The sequence below is a fragment of the Arctopsyche grandis genome, chromosome 7, assembly GCF_051622035.1.
Source record: "Arctopsyche grandis isolate Sample6627 chromosome 7, ASM5162203v2, whole genome shotgun sequence".
Lineage (NCBI taxonomy): Eukaryota > Metazoa > Arthropoda > Insecta > Trichoptera > Hydropsychidae > Arctopsyche > Arctopsyche grandis.
The window spans coordinates 3866459-3879984 of NC_135361.1; the positions used below are offsets into that span (position 1 = coordinate 3866459).

General features: G+C 35.4%; 2 protein-coding genes across 3 annotated transcripts in view; both read left to right on the forward strand.

Moving 5' to 3' along the window:
• LOC143914729 (uncharacterized) overlaps positions 1–13526 on the forward strand; it is a 202877-nt gene that overhangs the window by 176709 nt on the left and 12642 nt on the right. The gene's annotated exons all lie outside the window — the stretch shown is intronic.
• On the forward strand, positions 1969–11536 carry ear (ENL/AF9-related super elongation complex transcription factor). 2 transcript variants are annotated; one of them, XM_077434297.1, is made up of 3 exons: positions 2109–2284; positions 2330–2832; positions 9225–11536. In XM_077434297.1, the coding sequence occupies exons 2-3, from the start codon at positions 2652–2654 to the stop codon at positions 11447–11449; spliced, it is 2406 nt and encodes an 801-aa protein (XP_077290423.1). In that variant the 5' UTR covers positions 2109–2284; positions 2330–2651; the 3' UTR covers positions 11450–11536. The 2 variants fall into 2 exon arrangements, with proteins under 2 accessions (XP_077290422.1, XP_077290423.1); XM_077434296.1 differs by having other exon boundaries at positions 1969–2832.

Here is a 13526-nt window from a genome sequence, read left to right on the forward strand (position 1 = left end):
CTTCACTTCGTAAACTATTGAGCTAAAATTTCTAGTCTTCCGATCGTATTGGAACTTCGCCATTTTGTTTCTCCCTAAGGTGTGGAGTTTTATTTTCTACGAGTCCACAGGTTCGAAATAAATAATACATGCAATTTCGAAATAATACATACAATATAATTTTTTGAATCTTCCAACAGATGGATTTGTTCGTAGCTACGTACATACTCGTACATACATATGTATTTTGCTGAGAGCAATGAACCGAACGAAAGTTCAAAATCTTCTCGAGTGATTTGTAAATCAGTTAATTGCACGTGCAAGTTTCACAAAGAGAATATTTAATTAGTTATTAAAACTAAGAAAAAATTCAACACATGTTTATAGATAAATATAGACATGAAAATTCAAAGAAACTGCTCCATCTGTGTATCGATATTTTGAAAGCCTTGTGTATTTATCAATAACTAGTGGTTTTACCCGGCTTCGCTCGGTATTTGTAATATAAACCACTTAAACATGACTTATCTAATATTAAACATTTTATTAAATTTATTTGAATAGTATTATTTTATATAAATTTATTTAAATACTGGTTTATTTTTTTATTAAATTGACTGTCACGAACAAACAAACATATATAGTCTCTTTCAAAACTATATGTACACCAGAATCCGGCGGCCCCCCCGGCGCCTTCGTCCTCGGCGCTATCGCCCTCCGGAGCCTTTGCCCCCGGCGCCTTCGCCCCTGGCGTCGTGGCCCCCGGAGCCTTCATCCCCCGGCGCCTTCGTTCTCGGCGCCGTCGTCCTCCGGAGCCTTTGCCCCCGGCGCCTTCGCCCCCGGGGACTTCGAATCCTTTGAATCGAAAAAAATCGAATCGGTGCCTATGAAGCGAAAAAAAATAAATCGAATGTGTCGTCTACGAATCAACCAACGAAGGTTACATACATATATACAAAGTCTCTTTTGAAATTATACATATATTAGATCAAAACAAAATTTTCCATTCGTCTCGAATTTGTTAAAATCCAATGACACCGTCCACACACACGATATCTACATACGATATTTCCATATCCAGTTCCCATATTGCAACCTGTGGTTGCTATTTAGGAACTGGATATGGAAAATATTGGAAATATCGTATGTAGATATCGTGTGTGTGGACGGTGTCATTGGATTTTAACAAACTCGAGACGAATGGAAAATTTTGTTTTGATCTAATATATAATTTCGAAAGAGACTTTGTATATATGTATGTATGTAACCTGCGAAAATATGGTAAACGGACTACTAGTCACATGTGAACCAGTCACAGGACAACCGGTCGCTCTAGATCGGTCACACGTGATCATCCGTCACACTAAAACTGGTCACGAGATAACCGGTCACACCCGAAAATTAGTCACGAAAAAATTGGTCACACCCAAAAATTCGACCAATTTTTAATTTTTGAATGTGACCAGTTTTTTCGTGGCCACCAGACCCCCGACGAATACAGTCCAAGAGACCCTTTCGTCGGAGAACGAGACGGTTGTTCATGAATATCGCACAAGAACAACCGCACATCACTGTTCTAATAAAAAAAACCACACTGTACATAACCAAGTACAAAATTAACAACAACGCATGAACACATAAAGCGCGCATGCGGTAGGAAACAAAACCTGAGATGTGCCGTGCGAATGCACGCACACCTCAAGTAAACATACATGCATAAGCACGCACGCACACACACACACACACATATATATACACACACACACACATACACACATCAACCACAAATACATACACTCACCTAAACAACAAACGCACACTCACACACACATACATTCACAGAATATAATATAAAAAATAAAAATAAATAAATCAACACATAAATGCTTTTGCAATTTACATAGCAGCCAATGTTATTATTTACGTTGAAACACCAATAATATTAGAATATTGTTTCATCATAAAATTTGAAACGTCCCCCGTCCCCCCACCATTAGATGGTTGCCGTGATCGGAGCGGTGGCGTTGAGCTACATTTTGTTTTTTATTTACACTAGAATTGGAAACTGGCCTCCAACGGCGAATGGCGAATGGCGAACACAAAAGCCACCACCAGACGAGACAGAAGAGGAGTAGGGCGGGCGAGAGCGAGAGACGCCGAGCGCTGAACGGTAACGCGCCGAGTGAAGAGTCCAGCTATATATTCCGATTCCGAACAGTGCAGACAATACCGAGTACATACATCATATCGTCGTCGATAGCCTACGACTACGACTGCGACTGCGACTGCGACTGCGACTGCGACTGTGACTGTGACTGTGACTGTGACTGTGACTACGACCGCCGTCGAGATAACGATTTTGTTTATCGCGAGTGGCAACGCATAAACAAGGCATAGGAGTGTTCTCAGTGTTCAGACAGAGCGGAGTCGGAGTCGGAGCGGACCGGAGGTGATCGGCCGTGAGGGAAAAGGGAAAGAGGACACAGGGGGCGCGCGGGGGCCCTGTTTACGTCTGGCGCACGCGCGCCCCGCCTCACCCTGCACCTCCGAGCCCCCGGCACTTGCCAGCGAGGGGCGAAAGTGGCACCTGGCACTTGGCACTTGGCACTTGACAGTTGAGACAGTTGAGACAGTCGAGACGGTCGAGACGGTCGAGACGGTCGAGTGGGGTGATGGCGGTGCGCGTCTTCCTCGAGGTGGGGCACGAAGCGTCGATCCGCACGAAGCGCACCCCCGAGGGCTTCACCCACGACTGGGAAGTGTTCGTGAGGGGCGCAGACGCCACTGACATCCAGCACTTCGTCGACAAGGTCGTCTTCCAGCTCCACGACACCTTCCCGAAACCGAAGAGGAGTAAGTCACCAGTCACTCATTCACCTGCCCACCCCTAACACTAATGACCGATTACCGATCATACTCTTCCACTGAAACGATGCAGTGCAGCCAACGTCAATTTCAAATGTGTACCTCTTATCATGGCGCCCATCTAATGCGATCTCTTTTTATTTACACCACACATTCAACCAGTGGTGTAGTAAAAGAAGTACCAGGTCGTCGACCTTTGATTGATATAAACATTGTTTTTCGAGTGCAATTAAAAAATATTTTGACTAAAATTTTGTATTCCGAATATTGCGAGCAGACGCTCTCGTTCTAAGACTCGATGACCACAATCAAGCACATTTAAAACTTAAAAAAATATATTTAACGCACTTTATTGGATTTTTTTATGTATAACCAGCCAAAACTTCGAAAGGAAACATTCTTTGAATTATTGACTAATACGTACTCGAGGATAGATAAAATGAGGGAACTCAGCTTAAATGAATAGTCATCTCTAAATTCACATGTTAAAACTTGACATGGTTTTAGCATTGCTAAAAGAAAATATTGCTGTTGACACATACAAACACGGGTTTTGCAAAATCAATGTTGAAGATGTTGAATAAAAACTTTCATAGAAGTTTTTATAAAATATAAAAAAAATACATCATCAAGTAAGAATATGTATGTGTTAATTATTATTTGATTTTTTTTTTATAAATGTTTTAACTACCAATATTAGGATACAACTTTTATTTTAGGGCGGGGGGTGGTCTTAAAAATTAAACACCGACCTGATTCTTTTTTATTAAGTACTACACCACTGCATACAACATACTAAATCAATGCTACTGAAACTTTTTCAGTTGGTGCACCAGCGTATATTTTTCAGTAATTCTCTCCAGCGTCGTATTTTTTTAAATAACACGGTTATTATGTATATGATAAGGTTAGGGTTGTCAGGCGTTCCAATTAATCGGGATTTTTTCCAAAAACGTATTTCTAAATACTTCAAATATTTAAAATAAAGATTAAAGAATCATGGACGCACATTTATGACAAAATTATACACAGGACTGGTTAAAATTATACTAAGTGATTAGGCAAACTTTTTAAGGTTTCAACATTCAATTTCGTTCTATCACTGGACTATATATTGTTCATCGAGGTAAAAATTCCTTCAGCTGGTGCGTTTGTTCCTGATAAACGCGAAAACATTTTGACTTGCCAATATTTTTGTAAAAGACATCATTTTCACTGAAGCATTTGTATTTATTCATCTATTAGATACAAAATTCTATTACATAAAAAGTGTACTGGTTATATTTCACGACTTACCGGGACAAATACTCATAAAACCAGTACTGTCCTGGTAAAATCGGTAAGAATGGTCACCTTAGTATACAAGTAACGTGACCATTTATTTTTTTTCTCAAAAGGGGACATGTGTATTCAAAAATAAACGCATATATTTTCATAGTTTTTATATTTATTAATTAAAAGAACAGGGATGAACACGTGAAAATAAATAATTTATGTGGTTCTATATTTTTCTGAGGAACAAATTTGCTCAAGTATTTTTAGTGTTGATTTCAAACAATGATGAAATTCTTGACTGTATTTCTTAAAATTTACTTTGGTAATTAGCATTGCTTTAAGAATTGCGACTTGCAACTGTGTTTCGCTTGTCCGCAACTTATTCATAAGAGTAAAGACCCTTTCTATGGGTGCTTTAGTGCCAGGCAGGCATAAAAATTGCTACCATGGGTTGCTCTCTTTTTGAAAACAGGACATTTCGACGTCCCGAAGCTGTGCTTGGGGACGACGGGATAGGCTACCTAAAAACGGGATGGTCCCGTTCCAAACGGGACGTATGCTTACTTTAATAACAAATAAAATAAAGTTATGGTTTCAAGACACTTCGAATTCTTAATCTGTAGTCGGATGAATAATTATATCTTCCAAACTAACTGATATATCATTCTATGGCAAAAATGGATTTCGTATCCATCCTTTTCCCTACCGTGGATCGTCTTTGGTGGAAATAGTAATCGAATTGCTCTGAAAAATTTGCCAAATGACATCTGATTACATTAGCTCCTCTCCTCCTCCGTGAAAAATATCAGCCAAATTGTGAAACATGTCATAGAAATCTTTCGATACACGAATCTTCCATGCTTTTGGTTTTCATTTCAACCCATCTGTATTGTATTGTAAAAGAAGACGACATTCTTCTTTGCATGGATAAAGAATATCTGTCAAATAAGATAGCTTGGTTCACCAGTTTATGTTTTGAAATAGTTCTGAGATAGGTTGTTGGTTTTTCTTTAGAAATACATGTAACGATCTCATCCCCGAGCTAAAATAAAATATCTCTTCAGCACTCTATTTTGGCTTAGTTTCCCAAATGATTTCGATTTTGCAGCACTTGTCTTTATATAATGGATGGGATGATGCAACGTTATCATAAAGTATTGTTTTAATTTTTAAATTACGTCTTTGTCCGCGGACCAGCTACCGTCGGTGTAAGGACCAGTACTGAGCCGCAGATCGGCGTTTGAGTAGCAATTTACACTAAACTATTCACTTTTAAAATGTAAAAACACATTTCTTATACAAACAGCAGACTATTTATATTAAAATTTGGTCGTTTTTGAAAGGTTGTTCTATTCTTATATCGATACGATTGTCCTAAAAGCTATTACATTATATCAAAGTGACCATTAGTACTGGTTTTTTGAGTATCTGTCCTGGTAAGTCGTGAGATAGAACCAGTACACTTTTTTTATCTAATAGATGAATTTAAATATACAAAACCTTCGGCGAAAATGATGTCTCCTACAAAAATATTGGCAAATCAGTCAAATATTGTCTTTGTTTGTCTGGAGTATATGCATCTGCCCATGGACTTTTTTTTATTTTTATTGTCCAATGATAAAAAGCAATATTGACTGATAAAACTTTTAAAATGTTTGCTAATCGATAAGAATAATTTTAATTTGTGTACAATTATATAAGACCACTAAAGAAAATGAATTCTTCATGTTAGTTCTTATTATTGGAAGTATTTAGAAGAAAAAAAGATTTTTTTGGTAAAATGTCCTGGTTTTCAATTTGAACAAAATGATCATCTTAACATATACCCTTTTATTTGAATTGGTATATATTATCAAATCAGTGTATAGTCAAGTTTCCAACACCAGTTACACCGAAATTAGTGAAATATGCTCTATACAGAGCCATACCGGTAATTTTGGCGCCCTTTGTCTTTTCTTTTTAATAGCCAAATGCTAAAAACATAGTTAAGAGGGCTGTACACCCGAAACCTTAATTTTGTTACCGTTCCTTTCTTCGATATATATATATATATTGAGTGTATGTATGAATGCAACAATATACATATATCAATATATATATTGAGTGAATGCGACAGTTGCGCTTCGACCAGATAAAACGTATTTTAAATTGACAAAATCGAGGTTTCGTATTCTACTATTTTCTCCTCCAAAACTGGACCAATTTTAAAAAAATTTCATCATCGGTATGAGAAAGATACTTTCTGTGCGTCTATCGGCGTATTTTTTTTTAAATCGACCGTTAAATAAGCACGCTGGACTCGTTTCGTGGGTGTAAAAAAGAGGCGATTTTATAGATGTTTGGCGGCTCCTAGCTCCTATAAAAAATAAAACGATAGATGCACCCCAATGGTGGATATCCATAGCATATTAAAAAATAATTTCTCTAGTGCCATAATTGAGGAAGGGAGAAGTATAGTACGTTTGTATGGACAAGGCGCTGCTGTCCAGCCCTCTTAAAGAAGAAATATTATAATGAAAGTTATTTATTTTATTAAAATTAACTTTATACAAACATCATATTCGAATGAGCTTATTCAACCCTCGTAAAAAGTAGCTATAATTTTCTGAAATCACTATCGTCCGGTTTTAGCTTGTCTTTGAGTTAACAAAATCCACAACTGATTAATGGCCCTTTAAGTCTAAGCTATTAAATAAAACCCTTTAAAAAAAATTCTGGCTCTATGAACCAATTAATTAATAATCAAATAAAATATATATACATATATATGTATTGTAGTTGAGTTGAATACAATTATACAAAAAAAATATACATACAATATAATTATTTGAATCTTCCGACAGATGGATTTGTTTGTAGCTACATACATATGTATTATTCTGAGAGCAATGAACCGAACAAAGCTCAAAATCTTCTCGAGTGATTTGTAAATCACTTAATTGCATGTGCAAGTTTCACAATTGGAATATTTAATTAGTTTTTAAACTAAGAAAAAATTCAACATATATTTATAGGTAAATATAGACAAAAAAAATCAGAGAAACTGCTTGATCTGTTGAAAGCCTTGTATATTTATCATTAATTAAAAAATTTCCATTTGCCTCAAGTTTGCCAAAATCCTATAAATGTCTTTCTACACCTTCGAAAATATTCCTCCACAATATAATTAATATTATTGGATTAACTTGGTATCGAGATTGAGTAGCTTCTTATATGTATATACTCTTATTTACGTTGAAAGACCAATATTAGAATATTGTTTCATCGATGAATAAACTATTTGATCCATATTTTGATTTAAAGGTTGTTACAGTCTTGCTAATATAAAGCATACATACATTTTAAATGTGCTTTTATTTAAAAAATGGAATCCAGTACTGAATGATTTATCTCTAGTTATTCAGACAAAACACCTCGAGATAATGAAAAAAATGCTCTGGGGGATAAAAATTATATATAAAAAGCTTGAAGTATCCCAAAAGTTCGTGATTAAGCTTATATACATACCTATAGATATTAAGATTTGTAATTTACTTACTATCAAGTTAACCCTTTGCCCGCGGCAATAAATACAGCGAACAAGCCCTGTACGCGGCACCTTTTTCGCGAATTTGGCAATCGAGTTTTCGACCTTAAATACAGATTTTAATATTTACTCAAGTAACCAGATATGTTAATTAACACATAAAGTATTGTTTTAAACAGTAAAATACATAATCGTCGTATCGTCGCCATTGTTCAACAGACGTGACGTCACATAAACGAGGTTTCAGTATGGTTCCACGAAAAACTAATTTAGACTGGTATATATTCATTCTAAGCAAATTGAATAGATGGCATTCAACTCTCGGTAGTATATTCAACCAATTTTGAACCATAAAACAGTTGAAATAGGCGCATATAAGGCTCAAAATCCCGTGCAAAGTTCAGAAATTCTATGGAAGACAGCCGCGCTACAGACTTGTCGCGTAAAGCGTAAAGGCAAATGGTTAACCTAATCAAAATATAATGATAGTAAACAATAGCTATCACTATACTGATGTTTACTTTTTATTTATCCACTATATAAAGATGAATAAACTAAGCAAACCTACAGTTTTCAACTTAGAACTACCTAATTTGATGTACTGTTTCATTTTATTTTAATTTAGGTTGCAAAATATTCTATTTTTTGTACTCTTTTTCCGATTCTCACTCATTTAAGTGTAATTAGAAACATACAAAACAAAACATTGAATGTTAAATTAAATGCTAGACGAAACGAAACGTTTGTCCTAATTCATTGTGCTGTCATTCGAAAAGACGATTATTTTATATCAAATATAATATAATATAGCTTACCACAAATTTAATAAAATGATGTAACAAGAATATAAACCACATTTGATAAATTTATCTTATCAGTTGTTTTAACAATTCAAATAGCTACTTAGAATTTTTCGATATGTTTCGTTCAAACGGTTAAATTGATCAATATGTATGTATTTTTGTATTGCTGTGTGCTATTCACATGTCTAAATATTAAACATATTCCCGGTCTTAAAGAAATGTTTGCTAAATTTGTTCAACATTTTTTAATTGAATGCGCCGATGAGGCTTTCGAATGAACACTTGGTTACACACAGATGCAAAATGTAAACTACTTTGTCCGGTACTACTTTAGTAACTCTTCGCTTTAACATTGGAAATTGGAGAATATATCCAATTATTACTTATAAACGAGAATACTAATTTTTTTATAATTATTCCATACATTAAATTTGAATAGATCGGTAAATTTAAAAATAATTTACTGGTCAGTAAAAATTAAATTCAATCTGACACATTTCATCTTTTTATACATACGTATATCCTCTTAAGTTTCTATTTTATGTCTGTAAAACTACCTCTGCTTAGTCACAAATACCTAACGTATAGATTATTGAGTGCATTTAGTCATTTTTGTTCACGGTGTTCTTATCAAAATGTTTGTTTTTTGTTTGTTTTTTTCCAAGCCAAAGTCTGTTTATTTGTAACATTGTTATTCAAATACAAAATATCAGTTGTCATAAAAAAAATCGTCCATGTAAACGTGTTCTAATTTGCTATTTTTCTTTTCTTTTCAGCCGTCAAAGAGCCACCGTACAGTGTTAAGGAATCTGGATATGCTGGATTCAACTTACCTATTGAAATTCATCTTAAAAATCGCGACGAGCCGAAGAAAATCAAAGTCAACTATGATCTCGATTTGCAACCATCTGGTCCACCTATCAAAAAGGTGCGAAATGAACAGCACGTATTTCCGAACCCATCCGATGAATTTAAAAGGAAACTCTTGAAAGCTGGTGGCACAATTTTAAGCAGCGCAAACTCGGTGCACTCTAATATAGAACATGAACGCAACAGTCGAGATTCAATTACTGAAGAAAAATCTCAACAACTCATTGGAAAACCTAAACTCGGAGGTGACAATATAAAAAAACATAAACCTAAAGATTATGACTTATCGAGGCAGCCGAACAACCTCAAAAATCTATTCGGTCCTAACATCCACAAATTACCGACAATTTCTCCCGATCCTAAGAAACCTTCTCCTACTTCTAAGGCTGACAAAAGAGAGAAACCATATATTGAAAAACAAAAACCTAAAGAAATCGAACATAGAGAGGAAAAGAAAGTTGCAAAGGATGAAAAAACTAAAGAAGAAAAGAGAAAATCTCATAAAGAAAGAGATCCGTCTAAAGACAAAAGCTCAAAAAGACCTGTGGAAAAACCTCCTTCCCCCATCCCTCTGGCAAAAAGACCTGCCGTGCATCCACTTAGTCCTCGTCGCGTTTCTAGTCCCAGTAATAAATCCAATAGCTCCGCTTCCAGTAAGGAAGAAGTTAAATCTGTTAAGCAAAGTAATTCTGCAGATCCTAAAATCAAACCGCAGAAAATGCCAGATATTTCATTGTCCAAAGTTGAAAAAAAAGGGAAAAAAGAAAAAAAAAGTCATGATAAAGAACGCGAAATTCTTAAAAAAGAGCACAAAAAAGAGAAAGATCCGAAACCAGTTGTTATTCCTGAAATTAGAGAAAACAAACCTAAAGAAATTCCCAAAGAAATTGTAACAAAAGATATTTCTAATAAGGAAAAGGAAAAGCCTCCCACAAAACCGGAAAAACCTATCAATAAATTCTCTATTGAAAATATGTTGAAAGACCCTCAAGATGCCCAAAAATATTCTGATGGTTCAAAGCATAAAGGTAAATCAGAGCGAGAAAAAAAACACAAGCACAAAAAGAAAGATAAGAAACGAGATGAATCGAGGGAGAAAATCAAAGACCAATTTCCTAAAGAGAAGAAACACAAAAGTGACAAGAAATCACTGTCAGAAAATAAGGAAACTATAAACATTGAAAAATTAGAACCTGTTTCTGTTGCTAAAGACCCCGAAAAAATTATTACCATATCTAAACCGTTCAAAGAAAAAGATCGCAGTCTACTTACAATATCGCCTATTTCAATTGACACAAGCTCGCAGTCAAGTTCCAAGAGTTTAATAAGTAAATCGTCAAAGTCGGGTAAAAATCCCCTCACCTCGATGATGGAAGCTCTCAGTTCTAGTTCGGGCAGCGATAGCGACAACTCGATTATCTCCGACGACGAGGATACGCTAATAGAATCCGCCAAAGTTTTGAAAGTGACCAGCAAACTCCCGGAACCGACCAAGAGCGAACCGGTCAAATTACCAACACCAGAAGTGGCCAAAATCGACAAACAACCTGTGGAAAAAATCGACAAAGTCAATCAGTTTCAACCGGTTCACAGAGCGCAAAAAATGAAAGAGAAAACTAGTAAACAAGAAATGAAAGAAGAGAAAAAGCAAAGAAAGCGAAAGTCAGGCTCCAAAGGTGAGGATGAGACGACCGGTAAAATGTCTAAATCGGTCGATGAAGTCGATCAAGCTTCCAAGAAGAGATCGGACAACGCAAGCAACCCTCTGGAAAGTTTTCAACGGACCAAATCGGACTCGTCCCGATCCAAGACGGACACCAAAGTCCAAGACGACGGCGTGTCCAGTAGCCTCAGTGACAATCCCCTCAAGTGCGACTCGCCAATCAACGAAGACTCTCACATGGTGGAAGCGCACGAGATCTCCCCCGACTATATGATTCAGCTGAAGGAACTCCAAAAGAGGATAATGACGCTCCAAAGCAACGAAGAACTAGAGCGGGTGGTCAATCTGATCGCCGAGACCGGAAAATACGAAGTCACCAAGAAGACGTTCGACTTTGATCTGTGCCTATTGGATCGGACGACGGTCCAACAACTCCAAGAGATGATCGGATGCGAATCGAGAGCATGATCCGAGGACGGATGACCTCAACGGAGCCACATTTGAAATCAAAGCTAACAGTATTTTAATCGCGTTTATCTTTCGTAATGATAAACAAATCACACTGCAAACGATAGGTCTCGTTCCTCGATCAATGTAAATATTATATGTATTAGCTGATTACAGAAGCAATAATATACGCATACGTTTGTATGTATTTTTTTATTCGTTAAGTAAACGTCGTCGTATTTCACATTTGCCTTTGCAACATTTCATAATAATTAGCAATATGTATTCGTACTCCAAATCACAAAACGCTTATTGGTGAAAGGGTTCGTTATTGTTTGATATGAATTTAAATATGTATTATTAATATCATTGTGGTTTACAAACATATCAATCTTCCATGTTTATTCGTCGTCGTAAATTACTCTTAAAATTAACACTGTGGCGACCGCTGACTCATATTTGTATCATGTTGGGTGCACTACGCTTACTGGCCGCTGATACATATGTATATGATTCACGACTGCGCGAATATATTTTTCGTGCAGAATATATTTTTCAGTACGCTGATATATATATTTTCGTTTTTGAAGAAAACGTGATACAAAATTGTATCACAACACTTGCATAGTGGCCGCTGATATATTTTTGTATCACGTTTTCGTCATCGTTTGTAGCCGATGATTCAATTTCGACAAAAAATTTTATCAGCAGACTGAAAAATATATTCGCACAGTCGTGAATCATGTACGTATCAGCGGGCAGTAAGCGTTGTGCACCCAGCATGATGCAAATATGAGTCAGCGGCCGCCATAGTGTTAAAAATATCGACGACTCAAACAGGACGAGTTTATAAAATATTTTTATTGGCTTTTTGTATAAATTTTTACTATACATAGTATTTATTAAACTTATTTATCGTATATTGTTTATTTATACAATGATTTAATGTCGGCATGTATTGCATAAAAAAATTTATTCTAATTTATTATTATACACATGTGTGTACTTTTTGTACGAAATTTTGAACAAGAGAAAGTTATTTTGTACTTAAATTGTATATTGTTAAAAACTAATAGTCACATATGACGATTCTTTTGCGATGTTGTTAATTTAGCACTGAATTTGTTGTACAAATTGCGAGTTTCTAATCATTAACGAATCACTAGCCTGGATATGCGAAACTCGGCTGTAAATACAATAACAAATTTCATTTGTACATATTAAAATAAGTGTAAGTATTATCGGTAATATAAAGGTTATTTTTAAGGAAATGCTATTTTCAAATAGTACCATCGTCGCTGTGCAAAGCCTTTTTTTACAATTATATATTTGTTATTTGGACCGATATGGTATCAAACAATACTCGTATTTGATAAATTAGAGTAAAATATTTTACGAATATATTATATATTTATAAAATTCATAAAAATTAGACGTTAGATTTTTTTTAATGTTTACATAGATAAATGCAACAATGATTTCTGAAATGTGTCTATTAGCAGCAGTGCCGGTTTTAGGGGGGGGGGGGCTAGGTCGAGCTGCGCCCAAGGGCGCCAAATAAGTTAGGGCGCTGAACGATGCGCCAAAGGCGCTTTAAAATTTAAAATTAGAGCGCCAAAAGCAATTCAAAATTTTAGATTAAAGCGCCAAAGGCTAAAGTTCTTTCTAAGGGTGTAAGGCCGGCACTGATTAGCAGACTGGAAACTAATGTAGTGGTTTTTTTGTCGTATGTGTATATATAGAATCTCACCCTAATAATAGTCTGGATTAGTTTTCCGAGTTGAATACACAATATTGACAATCCTTGATCAATAATATTATATTTTACTGATGTAAGCCTAGCACAATCATCGATGTCGTGTAATCAAGTCAATACTATTATTTTATATGTTGCCTTTCGTTGTATCCACAAACACCAATTGAAGATTATTTCATAGTAGTAAATAGTTTTCAATAATTGTATCATAAAAAGTTATATAATATTATATAAACAGAAGCATGTATGCTGTGGAAACAAAGTACAAATGTATGTTAAATAAGATATATATATATGCATAATATTTAAATGTCACATTTTACACGTTTTGTGAACTGTTCA